Genomic DNA, 23,564 nt, shown 5'->3' on the forward strand with positions numbered 1-23,564 from the left:
ATTTCGAAAGGTTTGTTGATAAGGAAGAAGGAAGAATGGTGGAAAACCCTAGGATCCATCCCCCCCCTAGTTTGTTGCCATCAAAATTGTGATGAAGCTGTACACAAAATTACGGAGGGACAATCACCTGCAGAACGACTGGCGAAGTTGTGGTGTATCAGCCTCTTTCTCTTGTTCTGTAGGGATCATTGATATAAAAGGGACAGAAAGATTGAAGGCTCTCTGGATTTTTTTCATTTGTCTTCCAGATAAAATTATGGTTCATATGAAAGCTTTTTAAATTAAAGCTAAATTAGTTTAAACTTCTTAAAGCATATTTTAAAAATATTTTTGCATCATTTAAATTAACAGAAACATAATATTTTGTCATATACAAGTACTATAAAAAATAAGGACCAATTTCAGACACAGACTATAAAAGCGCAAATCTTTATTTACTTAACATAATCAACAAAATAAGTGATAAATCAGACCTGTACATGTATGTCACATAATAAATTTCAGCTACTTAAAAAACAGCTAACACATAAAGAAAGACAACTTCTCACAGAATGAAAGAGTTTTGCAAAATATATAAGATTAGTATTGCAAAAAATGTTTTCAAAGGCATCTTTGCAAAACAATTTCAAACCATCTCATATAATCACACACATAAGTATATATGCATTTAAAAAATATAAAACTGTGTACAGAATTTAAAGCTTTCAGTGCCCAGTTAATGCCCTTTTTTTTAATATTTTAAACAGGAACATTAAAATAATAAGAAAAAGGAGAAGTATTTAGCTGAGAAGTATACCAAAATGGAGTAAGTATATAAACAATAAAAATTTAAATTTGAATATTAACCACACAACTAAACTAACTAATGTAAGTAAATTTCATTTGGTAAATAATAATAATAAAACTATTAAACAAAATTACTACTGCTTTATCCAAAAAAAAAAAAAAAAAAAAAAAAAGAGGCTACTAAATAATTGAAAACATAAAAATCTTCCTCTATAAAGATTTAAAAACAGGAAATATATTAAAGAAATAAAATGCCCAATATTAAGTTAAAAAGTACATGCTTAATACAGTATTTAATATGTTTTTTAATTTATGAAAAGAATTAAAATCCCATAATATTTTCAAGCAGAATGTTAGTAGTTATGTTGATAAGACACAATCATGCAAATTAAGAAGTATCAAAAAAGGAGAACAACAGACGTCTTAGATTATGTTAAACATTAATATATGCACATTTAAGATTTATTAAATAGTTTTAAAAATAATGTATTTTTAAATAAGTAAATAGATATATTTCTTTAGAATTTAACCACTTTAAACTTTTAACTCTTTTGCCCTTTTCAATACTCCAAAATAAATTAAAAATAGAATATTTAGGTATAAAAAATACTTCATGTTAGAATTAATCACAATAATCCATAATAGCTTACTTAAGAATGAATTCACTATTCTTGGAAAAATTACTAAGCAAAATACTTTACATAATTAGCTGCCAATAGCTTGGTGGTCAAGCAGCAAAACTTGCAAATGACTATTTTTATATTACAAAAATGAATAAATGAATAAATAAAAATACTAACATTTCAATAATTATCACCAGATAGTAAATGGATATCAACACAAATATTCAAAATAACTATTCAAAACAGCAATCAGATTTTGTACTAAAAAAAAACACCTGAAAATAAGTGAAATATTCAAATACCAAAAGTAGAATATTATACCAAATTTACACATGTGTACTATAAAAGAACATCTATAACATACGTTAAAAGTTAAGTTTTCAGACAGACTACATCAAACATATCTGACACTTTCGACTGAACGAATATTAATACAAAATTTGACTAGATAAGTATTAACATAAAATATACAATAGCACACATATCAGAAAAAGAAACTAAAATTTATCTCATTGAAGTACCTTATCAAAATTAAGTCATGATCATATTCTAAAATTAAGCATGCAAAAAGACATAAAGATATCTGAGGAAAAAAAAACCCATAGAACTATTACAAAAATTTCACACTTTCAGCTTAGTATTTCAAAACTTTTACATCATTTTATTTTCAAATATTTAAAAACAATATACCATATACAGGTTTCAGACTTAATATAATCATAGCCTCAATGTTAAGCAACTAAAAAGTACATTAAAGTAGATGATTAATATTAAAAACATAATAAAAAAACAGCCCAATATATAATGCATCAAAAGTCAATAGCTTTTACCATGGAAATTCATTGGCATGACAGTTTTAAGGAAAAAGTCATTGCTATTTTTACTAAATGGATGCAAGCATTATAAACAACTGTTGATACAAAAGCAAAAGAACACATGAAAAGGAATTAATATTTCTAGATTTCTTGCAGTGAAATAAAAATTGTTATCTTAATACAGACTTCTAAAAATATAAAAACAGATTTCATAATGACTAGCTACAAGACACTACGATTACACAGATAATTACATCACTGCAATAAATATACTGTCATGCACACCACATGCACAAAGTTCAAATTGAATGTATTAAAATTTATTACATTTTTACCATTTATAATCACAGATTATTAATAATCACTTGCCTATGCAATAAACTATTCATTTAAGCTTTAGGTTCATTTAATTCAGTTATTGTCAATATTAGCTAGTTATAAATAATATCATTGGATTAATCACTTCAATTGTAACATATACAAGATGTTTAAAAATATCTGGGAAAAATGTAAGGCAAGTAGATGAGACCAAATTAAGAATATTTTGCAATGAATGTGAGTGCAAGAAAGGTGCACTGAGGCAGTACAGAGTGCTGTTGAGTAGAAGATAAAAGCATTCTGCTAGTGTAAATCATCATTTCCTGCAGAGAGAATGGTTGATATGCATCACTACATGAAACAGAGCTCTCCAAATTGTATTTTATCAGTGGAGCTGCAGACAGAAATGAAGCAGCTGCTCAAAGGTGGTACTTGGAATCATTCTCTGTATCACCTTTAAGTAACTCTGTTTTCTCCTCAGCCCATTCATCAAATGTCCATCAGCAAGTTTGTTTAGAAAAGCATACCACTTAAAATTTGCATGGAAAATGAAGACTTATGTCAACAGAATGCTTTTACCTACTGCTCCCAGCATTGCCTGTAACGCCTCCATATGCCACATCTGTGATCACATTCCATTATAAAATCTCCTTATTTCGGTCCTCTCTACGTACATTTATAGTTTGAGTTACTTTATATATTTACGATAAAAAGTAAATTTTACAATGATAAGAAATGAAATGAGGCTGATTGCATACATAATGCTAAAACAGATCATTAGGAACAAATATACTAATTGTATACAGAAATCACTAAAATAATATTCAAAAAGAAATTATTTAAATCAAAGAGTGAATTATTAAAGATGTGATTTTTCTTTATTTTGGATAAAGATAAAAAGAGAAAGAAGGCAATGTTTAAAGATCAATTGAATTCATCATAATTTCTTGTAAATGACATATTTACTGTATGATATTCATTTCAATAGCTAAAAAAATAAAAATATTATTATTAAAGTAAAAATCAAATTACTGAACTTTTACACCTTAATAGTAGTTTAGTATAATGAATATTAGGATTACAGATGTGCTTTGACAGTTTTAGAGTTTTGTTAAATGCATTATAAATTGAAAGTAATTAAAAAATTCTGGATTAAACAAGTTAGGGAAATTGCAAACAGAGTCAATCTACTCGTGGCAACAATCTCCTTTATAATAACTCCTACTTCTGAGAGCACAAGTAAACATCACCACCTCTCTAAAATGATCCTTTCAATGGAAGACAAATATCATCTGGAACCATGGGTGGCTGTTCATATTTAAAGGGGATTCAATGCATTTGCAAGACGTTTAATGTTTTAAGACACTTTAAAATTTTTTACAGCACATGTATATGAATAAAAAATATCATAAAGCAACAGCATTAGAAAAATATTGCACATAAAATTAAGAAGCATGAGCATAATATAAAAAAGGGGAAAAAATGAAATCTTGGAGGAGGGGAATTCCCAATTATAGATAGAAATAAAAATAAATAAAAAATAATTTTGTATATTGTTTTTCATAAAATCAGAAAAATAATTAATAACAACTAATTACCTCCATCAGATAAAAGTGCTCATTTTCACCTAACATTTCACTTTCTTTGGTATAAATAGTTTAGAGGTGTTTCAGTTTCAAAAATGGATATGAGAATAAAGCTATCAATTTCATTCAAAACAAATGTGATTCAGAAGCTTACAAACATATTTAATGCACTAAATCTGAAGAGATTACTAATTATAATAATGAAATTTAACAGAACATATCATAATTACTGCAACAGCTGTAAAAGGGATTTTGGAAAACACATATGCCATTAACATAGGACCTTTCTGAATAAGGAATTCACATCAAGAAACTGAACAGGGTAAAAAATAACATGATCAACTAGAAAGAACAATAGCACAATCATTTAAAGATATTTGTGTTTATAGTTTCTAATATATTTACCAGTGTTTCTAGTTTATAATACATTTACCAGACATGAACCTGCATTCACACAGATTTTTTGAAAAAAGAAATTTTCTCCGAATCATGGATGAATTGAGAAATTATAATAAAGTAGATAGCTGCACAATACTTACAAATAATTTACAGGCAATGAAATTGCAAGTATGAAAAAGGAAATGTTGCAGAATGGTTTCATCATTAGCTAAACTTAGTGAAACTTGCAAATCTAAAGACAAGTTTAAGACAACATCAAATCCAGAATTATATCTCAAAGAACTTCAAGAGTACTGAAAACTCTAGTTTTTTACAATCCTAATTTAGTGCAGTGCTGATAATTCTGAAAAATTATCCCCGTTAATCATCAACCAATCAGTGATTTCATATTTTAGATATACCATGTTAACATCACAATGGCAATAAAGACAAAAAAAAAAATTTTTTTTTTGCAGGATTCAATTAAGAAAACTAAGACATTTTATTCAGGAATCAGTGTCAGTGAATTTATGAATGCTCCCAAACTCCCAAAGCTTGGGAATGTGAAAGTAACATTTTCCCCTACATGAATAAGCTTTAACCACAGTAGCTAGTGATTAATTATTAGATAAAAAGTTCACTAGCAGAAAATCTTCTTACAAAACATTATTCCTGCTCTGCAGATGAACTTATGTTATAAATTAGTAATAGAAACTGAAGAATGGAATGTTACTTATGGTGGATCAACTAGTCTTGAAACATTTGTGGGCCTTGGTGAAAGTCCACAGAATAGAGAAATATTGCATACCATTCAATTTGTTTTATATGTCCATTTTTTTCCTAATTTTAATGAAAATTTCAGTATATATGCCATTTAAATATGTTTCAAGATATAATTTAATTTAGCCTTCACAAAATATATTCAGTATCATTTACCATAACAATAATATACTACCAAAAAAGCAGTTTCAAATACATTTATAAATTAAATAATAAATTCTACAATTAGACATATACAATACAGAAAAATATATAATTATTTTGTAAAAAATCAACAAAAGCAGAACAATCTTTTGAATAATGTATATAACACAGTAAATATACTTAAATAAAAGTAAATGATTATTACAACTATAAAAACATGTTTTAAAACACATTACATATTAAATGAAGTAAATACAACATAATTAATGATTTTAATTATAAAATGGCACAGCAGAATAAAATGTATAAAATAAAAATAAAACAGAAATTCCTGAAAGCTAGCTACTGGAAACAGCCTAGAATTAGCAAATTCAACTATACTTAATTACTGGATTTGTGAGAATATCCAGATATTAAATATTTGGAGTTTCTTGGGTAAACTAACTCAAAAATAACACCATATATAGACCTTGAGATTAAGATCAGAATGAAAAGTTTTCAACTCTTAACAATGACCAACCTTTAGAATAGAGCTAAACAGGTATTTGTCAAATTGTTAATTGCTTAACCTTAAATTTAAAAGCATACTATATTTGTAAATGGAAGAATAATAGCAAAAATTATTAATGAAAAAGAAATTATTCATTTGAATTTAAATTAATGCTATTTATTATCAATTACTAAATATTCACTTAATTAGAAAGTGCACATAATAAGAAAATTCATTCTTATTTTTAATGGTAAGTATGCTATTTAAATTAAACACTAGTTAAAAAAAATCTTTTTATGCACATCGTGAAACTAGAATTCACTCCAAAGTTCAAATAAAATAGACAGATGTCTAAATTTTAAAATAGCAATCCTTGATTTTACTAACATTATTATTATGCAATATTTAAAATTTCTGATAATATGATCAAAATACTTTGTTACAATGAAAAAAAAAATATTGATAATTTTTATGAACAATAACATACTTACATGCTTATACAAAACTAAGACATTTTTATATAATGATATAAATTGATTTCCAAAATTAAATAATCCAGGTAAAGGTTTTGTTAAGCATTTTAAAAAGCATTAACTTAGCTTCCCATATTATTTGTGCTTTTGAGATAATTTTATATACATTTCATGGGATATAACTTAAGTAAAGTTTACATTTTTTTGCAACCACTGAATCACAGAAGCTTCAGTATTTTCACGCCACCGAATATTAGCTCTTATTCTTTCGAGGCTTTGTTGCAGAGACTGCATACCAGGGCCCACTTCTACTCCACTAAAGAAATTTTTTACCTAGAAATTTAAACACAAGTAAATATAGAAATATTACATATAAAAATGGAGTATTTAATGTAATAAAACAGAAATATTTTCTAAATTTAGGGAAGTGAAACAGATATGATAAAGAATTCAAACAGAATATTCTGCATGATTTCACAAAAGATGTTGAAAAATGTTTTGGAAAATGATTTAAAAATACTAACCTCATCATAATCAAATTTAGAACTAAAATGGGATATAGCTTCAGATATAATCATATCCATTGAGAAGGATCCTTGACCAAAACTGAAATCGAAGTAAACATTACAAGAATAACTAGATGAAAAGGAAAAGAATAAATAAAGAGTGAGTTTTACAAACTATATAACTGCATACTAACATTTATCATATGAAATCATCTCTTGCTTTTAGATGATCTGCTCTTTCAGCCTCTTTATTTTATAATAATCTTTTTCTTTCATTCATCTCTTTTTAGTTATACTGGCAAAATCATACATGATATGCTTCAATTTTCTGTTACATCTTATCAACATGAAGCAACATATATCCAAACAAGTTTTTCTGACATCTATACCAGACCACCCAAAAAGGGAAGCATACTGCTGGCACAACAGACACATGTTATCAGCACCTGCACCATGATTAGTGACCATGAGCACAAAAGGAAACAAAATAGCCTGCATCTTAATTGGTAACAGCCAATGAAACTGCATATGCAAATCACATGTCTAAAGAAAAATGTCAGCTCTGGAAACAGTATTTTGCTTAGTAAATATACTGTAAATGTTTCGAAGGTTTAGTTATGATTTTGATAAATTTATGATATTACATTTATTTTGGATATTTCCAAAAGATTTTTTTAATACATGATAGGACTTTTCAGTTTTGACACAAGCGGTTTATTACTGCAGGCTACACAGCAATATATTTTTTACCTTTTTTGTTACTGTTTAAGGGATTTGGCACTGCTATTCTTATTTTCTGAGAGATTTGATAAATTAAAAAAGCTCAATTTTACCTTTTGCTTGCATTTATCTGTACTTCCACTTTCCTACAGTTAATGATTTTTTGATTTCACAAGAAAATCTAATTAGCTCAATAACTCCATGCAGCTGCCAAAAAGTTAGAGTCTAGGAAGTTGCAAGTTAGAGCTTACTCTTTATCTACTTAAAACCGTTATTACTTAAAACTTAAAATGTTTTATTATAAATTTAATTATCAGCAATGTAAGTTATATTTAATCAAATTTTTCTGCTTTTATGTAAACAAAAATATATAAATAGACTAGAAACTGAAAAATATTTAATTAATAAATACTATTATCATTCCATAACATGCTGCAAAATTAATTAAAAAAAGATCAGATTTACTATAGAATCAATATCAACCAACTGTGGCAAATTATCTAACAAGAAGGCACAAATTAAAAACAACTGAAGACAAAACTTGGAAAACAAAGCTGAAAACACAAGTAAATTAACAAACAAAAACAATATTCATTAAACGTTAAATAATGATTAGTAAATAATGCTTCTTGGTAAATCCCAAAGAATTATCAAGAATTTTTCACTATTCATTCATCATTATTTAATATTTAATTAATATTGTTTATTTTTGTATATACTATATATATATGCAATATACTTTTATTTCAGTTATCAGTACTTTTAATCACAGTTATTTCCATATGCTTTTAAGCCTCCTGTTTATTATTATTACTACTTATTTTAAAAATTAAGGCCTGATAAAATGCAGGGAATGATAAAGGACTCCTATTAGATATAAACTACAACATCTACTTTAACTTCTCTGATTGGTTTCGTAGCTCAGGGCAGCTTTACAGCAAAATCAGCCTCTGTAGATGAACTGTTAGGCACCAAGTGTGTACCAGAGGGAAACTTATTTGGCTACTGAACAACTCTGATACATCATTATTAGAAATATTATGGCCTTTACAGCTCCATTACATCAAATGTGATATGGGAACAATGAGCCATTAGTGCTCCCATTGTAGCACTCAATTATAGTGAGCTGAAAGTCCTTTTGATAAGTTAGTGGTAAAGGAAGAGGGATGGAGATCTTCTGAATGTTCCCTTCCCCTGGGATTTTCTGAATGTTCCCTTCCCTTTCTCTCAATACAAGGGTGGAACTGCACAGTTAGTGCAGCAAGACTATATCTGTACAACCAAGTGAGGAACTTCTGGTGTACCGTCCACTTCTACTTGTACTGTACCTGGACTGAATCACATGTTCAGTACTTAGTACCTGTATGTGCCCCCACTGTATCCCATTTGTCAAGCTAGAACAGAATGCTTTATAACAAATTTTAAAATAACACAAAAGATGTTACAATGTCATGAAACTAAATGATTGAGAAAAATGTTTCGAGAGTTAGTCTTGTTGTTATATGCATTATTTAATATTTTATTAAATGCTGTATATAAACCAGCATTGCATGTTTCACATGCAATGCTAGTTTATATGCAATTTGAAGTTTAAAAATATTTTACACAGCAAAAGTGCTTTAAATGTTTTTATATAAATGCAGCAATAAGATATCATGTACATTGTCATTTTGAATTTAAAAGTTTTGCATTATTAGCAGCTAAAAATTGTTCTTAATGTATACTCATAATTAGAAATATTATACTCTTATTTTTAATTTTCGTTTCAGGATTTTCAATTTAGATATGAAAAATGAAATTCAGTCAATACACTTAAGAATCCAAATATTTTGATTAAAAAATGATTTTATAGGATTTTTTTATGATAGACTTAATTGCAATGAACACTTCGGCAGACAATGTCATTAAAAGCTTCTAAGACACAGGTCATAAGTGAACTTCATTTTCCCTCTGCTGGGATTGAAGAAATTATGATTAAAACCCATACATTCAACACATAGTAGCTCTTTTAACTATTTTATGTTTTGCAACTCTGAATATAAACTCATGTTACCCTACTTACTATACTACACTTTAACTAATCTTTTCCAGAAGAGTTTCCCAAAATCTTTCAACATCATGACCAATTTTTTATATATGCTGCACAATAATAATAATAATAATAATAATAATTAAAAAAAAAAAAAAGTAAACTTTTTTTTTTTTTTTTTTTTTTTTTTTTTTTTTTTTTTTTTTACTTTTGCAATAGTTTCTCACTTAAAGCCTTAAAAGTGGACTGCAAATGACACATAATTTTGTGCTAATTTTATTTGCAATAGTTTTCTAATTCTTGATGAGTTTTATTACATATAAGAGGTTACTAGAAAATTTGGCTTGGGAAGGGAAAATGAATTCTTCAGATTAAAAAAAAAAAAAAAAGAAAAGAAAAGAAAAGACAGATGAGTCTTTTGAGGAAAGCTGGTTTTGTGGTTTTGAACACCATTTAAATGTAATACCCCTGACTGTAGTTTTGTAAGAGCTACATTCATGGAAATATTTTCATTAAAATTGAAGTGTTTTCCTTATAAGTCATGGTTGCCAGAAAGTCAAATAACTCCGTGGCCAAAATTACCACACGTGCAGCTGGTACACTTATTATCTTACAACAGGAGGGGGAAAACCCCCATATTCCAAAATACAGTAAGATGATGTAAAATATCAAAAAGCAGATTCTACCATGAAGATACTACAAGAGTTTGCTGGTGACAGATTCTTATCTGTCACCAGCAAACTCTTACAGCTCTTCTGAGTCTAAACCACTTTTTGTTCAGATTATTAAAATTGACTGTGTTCATAAAAAATGGCCATATTTTAGATGAGTTTAACATGAACATCACTATAACTTTCCTAAATATAAATAATTATTTTTTTCTTGTCCTGCTGAAAACCACAGATAAAAGAAATATTCTTTAAGATATACCACAGATATCTAAGTAACCTAAGTATATATAAGATTTACTACAGATATCAAAGTGGTGAACATGGGGACATGAAGGTAAAAGAAAAATTCATTATTTTAGTAAATTAATAAAATATTTGTAAAATTAATAAATTTTTAAAGATATGAAATGCATAATTTTTTTTTAAACAGTAGCATAAGAATTACAATAATATCAACTAAAGAAGTATATTATTACATGAATTTTACATACGTTTCTAGAAGTTGAGGCCAATTCATGCGTACAAATCTCCATGTTAATAAGCGGCCAACAGGATTACGAGCAGCAACGGCAATAACTAGAGTTGTATCTTGGGGTCGTATTTTATTCTTATCCAAAGAATAATTTAAATACCTGTAGCAATAAATAGGCAAAAATTGTTTAAAAGCAATATATACAAAACAAAAGGCTAGTCCAAAACCTTTTAACACCATGATTCAATTTTTAGAAAAACAATTTATAAGAACTCATATGCATGCAACGCCTGTGAAATAAAAGAGGCAGAATGAAATAGTATAATGATGAAATTCCATAAATAATATATATAATTATAAACAATTACTTAATAATCATATATATATATATATATATATACAGGGTGTACCGTAAATGTTGCAACAATCTTCTAGGGAAGGCAGGGCACATCATTAAGATTACTCTCTCTCTCTGTCATTAGGGAAGAAAATGTATTGGATACAGTGGAGAGTAATCCAAGGACTAGCATACATGCCATTGCCTTTCAATTACAAATGTCTCATACCAGTATTCAGCATGTCTTGAACGCCTAGTCCTTCCACGCCTTTCGTCTTCAAAGCGTTCAGTTACTGCTCCCCAATGCCTATCCTGAACGTGTGCATTTCGCACAGTGGTTTCTGCAAGAAACTGCCCGTGATGTTAATTTCTCAGCATATGCACTGTTCATTGATGAGGGTACATTCACCAGAGATGACTTCTTCAATCACTACAATCAGCATTTGTGGGCTCAAGAAAACCCCCACCGTGTGCAGCACCACACAGCACAACAACGGTTCAATGTATGGCTGAGTTTGGTCGTCGACTGCTTAGACGGGCCATATCTTTTACCATACAGGCTGAATGCTGCAAATTACCTGATCTTTCTAGAGCAAGTTCTTCCCTGCTTGCTTGACAATGTTCCACCAAATATGAGGCGGAACATGTGATTCCAACATGATGGAGGTGCATGCTCATTTTGGACTGGATGTTCGTAGACATCTGAACAGACCAATTCCCGCATCAATGGGCTGGGCACGGTGGAGCAGTTCCCTGGCCCCCATGCTCACCGGATTTATCGAACCTTGATTTCTTTTGGTGAGGAGCCATCAAAAGTGTCATGTATCACGATCCTGTCGTGTCTGAAAGGATCTTGTGGCAAGACTCGCCTGCACAGCTGCTACAATCAAAGAAACTCCCAGTGTGTTTGAGCATGTTCAGCAATCAATGGTCCATCAGTGTCAGGCATGTTTGGCCCATGATGGTGCAAACTTTGAGCATCTATTGCAATATTCAACCTGTTGAAACACCATTTGTATTCATGCCCAATAAATGCTTAAAATTAACCACTCTCTTGTTCCCTTTCCCATTTTCAACTTCTGCTACCACTTACCCCTGACATTTCTGGGTATCCTATGCAATTCTTAATCCTTAGGATATGCTACGCCCTACCTTCCCTAGAAGTTTGTCGAAACATTTACTGTACATTCTGTATATATATATGTATGTGTGTATACATGTATATATATATACACACACACAGATATATATAACTAAAAAAGAGAAAGTTTATACTTTTTTTTTCTATCTACACTATGATAATCACAGATCTACAGTCTTAGTAAATTATATATTTAATAGAAACGTTTAAAATACTCATGCATATACACATATCCTTCTACATATATGACTCACATTAAACTACTAATTAAATATAGGAACACATCAAAGTTATCGTATTTGCCGGCATATGAGATGCACATTGCACATTTTTTTCTTTGAAAATAGGTCTGAAAATGGGGTACGTCTTATACGTCGATGTTGCATCTCATAAGTCGAAACTCAGTTTTTGATTACATTCATTCCTGGAAATTTCCTCTATTTGGAGTTATGTAATTTTTTCTTTTTTCCTTGCAGAGTGTGGTTATATTATAGTTACGTAGAATTCAGTGAATGCGCATGCGCTATCATCGATTATTACAGATCGTTTGCTCAAACTTTCCAATTTTTGTGAACAACTTTTAAAAGTGTGCGAAATTTCTACTGTTCAATTTTCTTAAATTTATTGGCAAGTTATGGTTCAAAAGCAATGTTGGCATTACTATAATATAGTATACAAGCTACATGTGATTGCGTATGCTAAAGAACATGGAAACAGACCTGCAGAGAGGCATTTCAGGCCACCACCCCCAACTGAGAAAATAAGAACTTGACGGATTTAGGAGATGAGTGTCTGGGTTTTGATGAAGAAGAATAAAAAGTGTTCTTCAGAAAGTATTACTTTGTATTTGTATTACTTTATGTTTAAAATACTGTAAATTCATTATAATGATCAGTAATAAAGTTTTATCCTTCAAAAATGTGTATAAAACATGTATGTGCATCGTATATGCCGGCAAATACCGTATATAGTAGATTTAAATTTTTAATTATATGGTATTTCATTTCTCAGATAAATTCTTCCATCAACACTATGTTGAAGTAGCGAAGACTGTGCATGACAATTCATTTTTCCCAAAGAGATAAAAAAGTACTCATATGATGAAACTTTGGCAAAATTAGAATTTATTGATGTGTAATAAAACTTGTGTTAGAATTTTATTATATAAAATCAATATTTTTGAATATATATTTGGTGGTCGCGTGTGCTTAATGCATGATATAATTAAAGAAAATAAGAGTAGACAATCTCCTATAACAAAAGAACATATTAAGTACTAAATTACAATTTAAATTACATTGCAGAGATCAACACAGAGCTCGGAACACAGTTCATGCTACCGTCGCGTACAGTTGTCTCACGAGAAGTCTGAGTGAGTAAAGATGTCGCTTTGCTGCTCCGATTAAGAACTGGATTTTACACGTGGCGCCATCTCATGAATAGAAGTTGAAGTATCTGTCGGAATGCCACAGTACTCCCCCCCCAAGTACCATCAGTACGTTATAAGTACTTTGGGTTAAATTTAACCTTTCTTCCAGATCTGGTAGTTTTAGGTTGCTCTTTTACGGGATGTAAGCTTTCTTCCGGGAGTGATGTTGATGAGGAAGTTGTTGGATCTTGCATTAGAAATGCTGGTTTGAGACGATCGATTCCAATCACTGATTGTTTACCATTGCAGATGATGGTGAAATGTTTCGGTGTTCGTTTGACAACTTTGAATGGACCATCATATGAAGGTGTTAAAGTTGGCTTAATTGCATCATTGCGCACGAATACGTGCGAAGATGTCTCAAGCGCAGGATGTACAAAATAGCTTGGCTGGTTATGCGAAGATGCTGGGGTTGGCGAGATATTGCTCATGGTCTCACGTAAACGTTGAAGGAATGTTGGAGGGTCGATAACTGGAGTAGATTCTGGGTGAAAGAATTCACCTGGCAGACGGAGGGTTGCACCATATAACATTTCAGCACAAGTGCTACCAATGTCTTCTTTGAATGCTGTGCGAAGACCAAGACTAGGAATAAGGCTTCTGTCTAGTGTGTGCTACTGTGGCACTTCAGACCTTGTTTGAGAGATCGGTGAAAGCGTTCCACCATCCCATTTCCAGATGGATGGTATGGTGTTGTGCGAATATGGCGAATGCCAAGAAGAGAGGTGAGGGATGCGAACAAGTGACATTGAAATTGTCGGCCTTGGTCAGTAGTGATGGTGGTAGGCATGCCAAATCTTGAAAGCCACTGGGAGATGAATGCTCGAGCTACAGTTTCAGCGGATATATTTTCAATAGGAATGGCTTCAGGCCATCTTGTGTACCGATCAATACAAGTGAGGAGGTAAGTGTAACCATTTGAAGGAGGCAATGGGCCAACCAAGTCTAAGTGTACATGATCAAAGCGTCTTGCTGGAAGGTTAAATTGTTGAATGGGACTGTGAGTGTGACGGGTTACTTTACACCGTTGACATCTAATACATGAACGAGTCCATTCTGTGATGTCTTGATTCATCGCTGGCCAGACAAATCTGTCTGTGATCAGCTTTTTGGCGGCACGGATTCCAGGATGTGCCAAATTGTGCAAGGCATTAAACATTTCACGTCTAAAATTGACAGGAATATAGGGACGTATTCTATTGTTCTCTATGTCACAGTAAATTTTAAGCGTTGGATCAATGTGCAGCGGTTGTAACTGAAGGGAGGTTTGTGGATTTGAGATTAGGTTCTTGAGTTCCTCATCAAGCAATTGAGCTTTTGCAATTTCAGAGAAATCTGGGGTAGTGAGGTTGATATTGTTTACCCGAGACAAGGCATCAGCGACACAATTATCAGTACCAGAGACATATTTGATATCTGTACTAAACTGGGCGATGAAATCCAGATGTCGAAGCTGACGAGGAGAACATGAGTCAGAGTTTTTCCTAAAAGCGAAGGTTAATGGTCGATGATCGGTGAAAATGATGAAGTCGTGTCCTTCCAAGTTGTGCCGGAAGTATTTAACAGCACAGTACACAGCAAGTAGCTCTCTGTCATATGTGCTGTATTTCCTTTCTGCAGTAGTAAGTTTTCTGGAAAAGAATGCCATTGGGGAAAGTCCTTTAGTGGTATGGGCTTGAAGCACTGCTCCTATGGCCGTGTCAGATGCATCTACCATTATAGAGAGCTGATCACTAGATGAGTGATAAGAAAGTGTGGCTGCATTTGCCAGATCGTGTTTGCATTGCACGAATGCTGCAGATGCAGATTCAGTCCAAGGGACAGCTCGTTGATCGTTTTTTTTGCTATTCTTCAGAAACTCATGTAGGCAGGCTTGTGTTTTTGCGGCATTTGGCAGAAAGCGTCGGTAGAAATTTAACATTGCTAGAAAACGCTTCAGTTCAGAGATGGTTTTGGGCTGAGGTAGGTCGTTAATTGCTTTGACTCTTTCCGGTAAAGGTTTAACTCCATTCTGGGTAATAAGACATCCAAGAAAGGAAACTGAGGGTTGACCAAGTACACATTTGGATGGATTTAGTTTTAATCCATGATCTTTAAGGCGAGTGAAAATCTGACGCAGATGTTTAAAATGTTCTTCCACATCTGTAGATGCAACCAGGATATCATCAAAATATGGGATGCAGAAATCGAGACCAGACAGTACTTGGTGTATGAAACGCTGAAATGTTTGGCCAGCACTGCGAAGGCCAAATGGCATATATAAGTACTCAAAGAGGCCAAATGGTGTAGTCACTGCGGTCTTGGGCACATCTTCAGCATGCACTGGGATCTGATGATATGCTCTGGCAAGATCGAGGGTAGAAAATATGTTTGTTCCATGAAAAAGATGGATACAAGTCTTGGATATGTGGGACTGGATATCTGTCAGGGACTGTGACGGCATTAAGTCGACGATAATCTCCACAAGGCCGCCAGTCACCATTAGACTTTTTAACCATTTGAAGTGGACTGGCCCATGGACTTTTAGATGGGCGAATGGTTCCCTGTGCTAGCATGAATTCAAATTCTTTGCGAGCAGCTTTTAGCATCTCTGGAGAAAGACGACGAGGCTTGGAAAATACAGGTGGGCCATGTGTTTCAATGTGATGATACACTTCTGGCTGATGAGTATGCTGCCCTGATTTGGATGGGTTTAAAATGTCAGGGAATTCTGCTAATAACCGATGAAACCGTGTGCTGCCCGATAAAACACTTATGTTGGTAGGTACGTTTGATACGTGAGAAGCTTGGCCCTGTGATGTCAGCTGAGTTGTAGCATCAATTAAGCAATTATTCTTGACATCCACTAGAAGGTGGAAATGTGTCAAGAAGTCGACACCAATAATTGCTTGAGTTACATCTGCAATAATAAAAGGCCAGTTGAAAGTCCGGTGCAAGTTTAAATCAAGTGTCAATAGTTTGGTGCCGTAGGTTGCAATTTGGGTACCATTGGCTGCATACAGTACAAGTTTATTAAGTTGGTGAGCATTTGTTTTAGTTCTCGGGAGCACTGATATGTCAGCTCCAGTATCTACTAGAAAACATAACTGAGTTGAACGATCAGCCAGTACTATTCTGTCGATGTGGCGGACATTCTGTTGGCCAGCAGAAGACCGCCCATTTAGTTTCCCGCTTGTACAAAAGTGCATGGAGGGGCACACTTGCGAGCTTGGGAGCCAAAATTCATATGATAAAAACATATGCCACTTGTGGGTTCTTTGTACTGCGTTCGAGTATTGTGACGAGATCCGACTCCTGCTTCGGGCACGAAATTTATTACGTGGGCCCTGATTTGATCGATTATATCTCCGTGAAGCATGAAGACTTGTAGAGAGTTCAGATACTTTTTTGGTCAATTCAGCCACTTGTTGTTCGAGGGATGAACTGGAAGGTGCAGCATTAGCAGCACTGACATAAGCTGGAGTAACAAGTTCATTAATTTTGTCAGCCATTGCTGCTAAATGGGTTAGATCTTCATTGGAAGCAGCAAGAATTATTTGTATGTTATTAGGGAGACGCGAAAGCCATAGTGACTTCAACAAGTCGTCACTAAAATGGCTTCCTGCCAGATCACGCATTCGTGACAGCAAGTATGAAGGTCGCTGATCTCCAAGTTCAAGTCCTTGTAGTAAAGTATGTATTTTTGAAGATTCACTTTCTGAATAGATTTCAATGAGCCGCTGTTTCAGTTTGGAGTATTTATCACAATCAGGTGGTTTGAGAATTAAGTCATGCACTGAATTCAGAATATCAGACTCAATTGCTGCAACTACATGGTTGAATTTTGTAGAATCCTCACTAATGCGAGCGATAGAAAATTGTGCTTCGATCTGAGCGAACCACAATGAAGGATTATTTTTCCAGAAAGGCGGTGGCTTCACCGCAACGCGTGTGATTTGTGGCTCTGGTGGAATATCGTCGGGCATACCGATAGATAATTTTCACTTTAATTAATAAACACTTATCAGCACAAATATTGTAGCATGAGGATACACTACTGATATTTTACCATGATAACAATAAATATTTTAACCATGCAGAAAAAATTTACGTAATGATACACACACAAATAATACAGGGTCAGCAATTACACACACAAATAATATTTTACCGAAATGCATTTGAAAAGAAACCCTTATTTGAGAAAAAAAAAATGATGCGTTCATTTTGTATTGCGCACACACAAAATCACCACTTCACACTGCTAAGGCACTTTCGAAGGAAAAAAGGAAATCACTCCTGTAGCACATGGGAAAAAAATTCACTACTTTCGAACACTGAGGAAAGAATTTTGCCGTAGCACGTTGCACAAAAGTTACTGATGTGGCACATTTAGTGAAAATCACTGTTGTAGCACATTTGTCGTTGAATGATCGAAGAATTATTGCACGACGGGGAAGTCAGCGGGACGGAACAGATCACATTGATGATTTGCTGAAGCTCCTTGCGATGATATGCACGACTTTGAAAAAAAACACAAGCTGTATATATCAACACTTCTAGAAATAATTGAAGGGGTAGGTTGTAGCATACGTTTAATGTCCATATTCGTTGTTATTTTTAGTCAGTTCTTCAGAATGCCTTGGATGCACGTGGCTTAGGGTCGTTGAAAATCCATTGTCAGTAGCGTGCTCAGTCAAAAGGTCACCACTTTTGGTGGTCGCGTGTGCTTAATGCATGATATAATTAAAGAAAATAAGAGTAGACAATCTCCTATAACAAAAGAATATATTAAGTACTAAATTACAATTTAAATTACATTGCAGAGATCAACACAGAGCTCGGAACACAGTTCATGCTACCGTCGCGTACAGTTGTCTCACGAGAAGTCTGAGTGAGTAAAGATGTCGCTTTGCTGCTCCGATTAAGAACTGGATTTTACACGTGGCGCCATCTCATGAATAGAAGTTGAAGTATCTGTCGGAACGCCACATATATAATTAAAAAATATATAACCCATCTGTCGTGGAAAAAGTCTCTAAGACTAGAAGAAATCATGCATTGAAGATCAATAAAGAAACTTTCTCTCTCTTAAAAACTCCTATAACTGTCATAGATTTTGCTATAGCTATTGGCATTGAAAAAGAGAGGAGAAAAGCTAGTTGTCATAGTTCTTAATTTGAAATTTCAGAAAATGTGGAGCATAGGTTGCTGATGAAGGGAATTTCTGAAGGCTATAAAATATTCAAATTTGGTTCTCACATAATTAAGTTGTCATCCTACAACAATAATTTAAACAATAAAAAGAAACTGGAACTGGCTAAGATTGAATAACTGCAGAGTTTATAATTTTTTTAAAACTAAAAACACATATTTTTTCAAACCTGTTTCATTGTTGACTTTAAGAAAAGCAATAATAAATGGCATATTTTAGTAGAATTTTAATAATTTTAGTAGAAACATTTTAATGATTCAAACACTATTGTCTTCTTCAGTTGCAACTAAAAAACCAGACCAGAAATAGAAAGAGAGATTGGAGAATTTTTGAGCACATAATACCAATAAAATATTGTACCTCTATAATGCAGAGAAAAGAAACAAAACAAATAGTATCATTGAAGAATTGAAACTAGAATCAGAAATAATCAGCTTATACAAGGTATGAGATTAGAAATTAAGTCATTGTTTAATGCACAGAGAGGCCTCAAGGAAATCTAATTGTCTGACTCAGGAAGTCTTTTGGATGATTTTGAAAAAAGGAAAATTGGAATTGTGGTTTCCAGCTTAACACTACTGTGTAATAGCTGATTTAATTATTTCCTTTTCAAACATAACATTTATGTTTTTTGACATGAAATTTTAAAACTTGTTTTATTTCATCAATGTACTTCAAGCACTGATAAGGAATGATACAAATGTCTCAAAATGTCATGTCATGTATAGGGTTTTTTAATGGCAGAATTGTGTATTTCATTTGACAGGGAAAATATAAAAGCAGAATAAAAGTTGAATTTCTGTAAAATGCATGAGTTCTGTTATTGATAATAGGAAAGACTAGAATAATAATTTAATTTTTACTATTGATTGAAGCAAAAGATTGATTTTCCTCAATAAACCTAGAAATTTCTTTTAACTGTTTGCTCAATAATCTGAGATGACAAGCCTCTATTCTTTGCAATGGCTCTCAAACAGTTCAATTCTTGATCAAAGGTTGACCTAAAAGAGCAAACCTTGAGGGACAGAAAACAAAAGTGTTGAGAAAGGCTAACTTTTGTGCACAGAATACAAAAGCGTTGAGAGAGGCTAACTTTTTAACAAATTTCCCTTGACAAGATTTGACATACAGTGGAAAGACAAGCTGAGAAAGGTTTTTTATACACAGCAATATCAAAACTAGAAATGTTTCATGTGAATAAACTGTCAAGAAAAGAAAGGGAATCAAATATTTCAGGTTCAAAAATGAACTGGAAGGTAGGATCTACAGAATTCATAACTGGTAGAACTTGCAGTAAATTGTATCTTTATTTTCACCATAGAGAGCAAATGTATCATCAACATAATAAAACCAAAAAAACTATAGGCTTTTACTAAGAGTCTTCGTAAAAGCCTATAGTTATTAACATCTTCAGTGTCTTGGATTTTATTCGTAACAATTATCTGACCACATTTGTCAGCTTTGAAGATGATAAAGTCACGATTGGAAAAGATTTCTTGCATGCTTTCTAAAACCACCTCACTAGTTGTATGGGGAATATTCGTCTCTGAGTTTAATTTTATGCTTTAATGTTATTTTAATAAATATTCCGTTTTATTTTGTCAAATGACATTTGAAATTAAGCAGTGTGTTGTGCCTTCTGAATCACAACAAGACTATCACAACATGCTCTCTCAAAGATCGAACCAGAGCTCAGAACTGTGAAAACAGATGGATAGCCTCACATTTGAAAGAAGTTTGCATATCTAAACTGCAATAAGAAGCACAAGAATTATTACATCCTGAAGTTGGAAAAGTTTAAAAGAAAAGAAACTGTTCAAAAATGAAAAGAAAAAAGATATGGTAACTGTTTTATATGAAAATGGCAAAGAAGTAACTACAGATTTGAAATTGGCAGAACTGAAACACAAGCTCCAGAACAGTAAGGAATACATCAAAGATGCTGACTTTGGGAAAAAAATTCTGAAAGCTACAGTGGAAAACAGAAGAAGAAAGAGAAGAAATTGAAAGAATACAAATGTATGAAGAGAGATTTGAGCAACTCAAAATAGAGGAAGTATAAGTCTGATACCCTCAATCTAAAACATTGGTGGTTAAACTGAAATTTCCCTTGACAAGCTGAGAAAAGTGTAGAAACACTGACTATACCAGTGGAAGAATGGAATACTTTTTTCAATTCTATTAAAACAGCATTTAAGCAAAAGAAAGTTCCAGAAGAATTCCAGAGAAAGAGGATCTACAGAATTATGAAAAAGTAAACACTCTTATTTTAAAGGAATATCAACACACTTCTCAAGCCTAATTAGAAAATTTAGAAGAGCTAAACGTTATTTCAGTGAAAGGCGTGTTGAGTTTGCTTCTAGGATTGACAGCCACATCAAACCGTAAATCAAGAGGAGAAGATTTCAAAATACTCAAGGAATTAATTATTATTTCAAGCTTTAGATGGAAAAACAGCATTACACATCACAATGCACCAAGGAAATAAGTCGCTGAAGCCGCAAGAATTAGCTAAAGAATGTGATACAGTCAAAAGTCGTTAATTCGGACACCCATAATTCGGAATGATCTATAATCCGGACCTCAAAGCTAAAATCTTTCTGCGCATGCGCTGCATTGACACATGCACATAGGCGTTTACGCGTGCGCGTAAGACTTCTTACGACTGCGCATTTGCATGTGCGCAAGCGCAGAATACGTTTTCGCGTACGCGTTTTATGTATAACGGACGGTATAATCTAAAATAATCTAATTATCTATTTCAGTTAATGTTGATGATTGCGTTGTTCCTTAATTTTTGAATTTAATCCGGCTTATTATTTTTTGCAGACTGTAAGAGCAATACTATAAAAGTAAACTTGAACTTTCGATTACGTCAAATAGAATTTTTGATTCTGGAGCTCCCAAAGGATCGTACAAAATGAAAGTATGTTTCGATGTCCATCAAAGAAAAAGTGGAATTGCTGCAAAAAATGGATAAAGACATGAAGAATGTGACAGAGAGGTTAGTGAAAACGAAAAAATTTTGATTGACAAGTTAGTCGGTATTCTCGGCACAGCAATTAACGGGACTTGAACAGTGGAACTTTGTAAGTGAACAAAAAATTATGTCTGTTTATAGAATTAAAGAGAATGTATTATCACATAAAAAACGAAACAACTTACAATGAAAGAAATGTTTAATAAAGTAAACAAATAAATATTAAGCTTTTTTTTTTGTAAATTTTGATACCCTTTAGATCATAATTGTTCTTTATTTCATAAATTACGGTTTCATATTTTTAATTTTAGAATTTCTGCATGCCATCTTACACGATTTAAACTGATGATCTATAATCCGGAAAAATCGATAATCCGAAAACGCTGAAGTCCCGACGAGTCCGGATTAACGACTTTTGACTGTACTTATTTTGCAGCAAACTGAAACTCTTTCAATGAAGTCTGAAATGAAACTAAATGACCACCGAGATTCATGGATATAACAAGTAAACAAGATAAATATATTTCAAAACACAAGAAGAGAATACTCAAGACAAGAAGAATTTTCCATGAGAAGAAAAGAACATTATATTTGTAGAAGCTATCAACACATCACAAGAGATTGATTGCCCAGACAAAAGAAGAAAGAATGAAATTACAGAAAAGAAAAGCAAAAAACATGATCCCAGAACTTCTAGAAATTCAAACAAAACAGCAAGAGAAGAAGCCATATTAGTAAAAACAGACTCATACTATCTGCAACCCAAATTCAAAGAAGGTATTGTCTAATCAATGCAAAATATAGATGTTTTTATCTATTCTGAAAAAATTGAAGTTAGACTCTACGATTCTATAGAGTCACCAGGTTGGCTACTAGGCTCTATTTCAAATCGAAGAATTGACTTTCCTAATTATACTGGCAAATAAATTTGAAATAAAATTAGAAAAATCTCATTAATATAAATGAAGCTATGACTCATAATAATCTGACATGAGAAATAATTAGGGTATTAAAAACATAATTTTTTGTTTGTTTGTAATTATAGGCTGCACAGTTCGTGCTGGTTGTGAGAATCTTGAATAAAAGGAATTAACATGGCAAGTATGAAAACTCTAGTGCTGCTATGTGAAAGAATTTAAAAGAGTATACCAATATTGAGAAATAGATGGAAAAACCATATGGAGCATTACCATATAGAGAAGCACATAAGATACGAGGTAGTAGAATACAAATATACAGACAGGTAACAGATACAAAATTCAATATAGATTACATATTATAGATGGTTAAAATAGCCATTGGTTTGTTTAAGCTGGACAGATCATTATAGTCATAATTACATACTTTAATATCTGCGCTGAAATGCAGGCAATGACCGTACATTCAACACTCATTGTAGATTAACCCGGTGTTACTCGCTCCTGGCTTCCAAGGCCCAATCAGTTTGTTAAAGCTATGTATACCCTACCCCTTAATATTGAAATGGACCACACCCGGTCTAGCTGAGTGTAAGGTCACCTTTGACACAAAGGACATGTTTCTGGAATTTTGCTTTATTCTGTTCGGACAAAAAGCCATTTTTCGGGTCGCTTAGGCCCAGCGTGAGTAAGCGTGTTTCTAATTTCGAGTTTGAAGTGCACTGAGTTCATAGCACAACATGGCTTGCCAATTAACATATAATGAAGAAATGGA

General features: G+C 32.5%; 1 protein-coding gene across 3 annotated transcripts in view; it reads right to left on the reverse strand.

The window, feature by feature from the left end:
• Window positions 1-410: 410 nt before the first annotated feature.
• The window catches only part of LOC118196180 (glutamyl aminopeptidase-like), a 105,468-nt gene continuing 82,314 nt past the window's right edge, over window positions 411-23,564 (reverse strand). For all 3 annotated transcript variants that reach the window (XM_035367594.2, XM_035367595.2, XM_035367596.2), the window contains 3 exons: window positions 10,811-10,951; window positions 6,918-6,999; window positions 411-6,726 (listed from right to left, as the gene is read on the reverse strand). In XM_035367594.2, the coding sequence (XP_035223485.2) occupies window positions 6,577-6,726; window positions 6,918-6,999; window positions 10,811-10,951 (373 nt within the window). In that variant the 3' untranslated portion in view covers window positions 411-6,576. The remainder of the gene's footprint in view (window positions 6,727-6,917; window positions 7,000-10,810; window positions 10,952-23,564) is intronic.

Source organism: Stegodyphus dumicola, chromosome 12 (assembly GCF_044657685.1).
Source record: "Stegodyphus dumicola isolate Sdum_Otavi_A_Nest chromosome 12, ASM4465768v1".
NCBI classification, from domain to species: Eukaryota; Metazoa; Arthropoda; class Arachnida; order Araneae; family Eresidae; genus Stegodyphus; species Stegodyphus dumicola.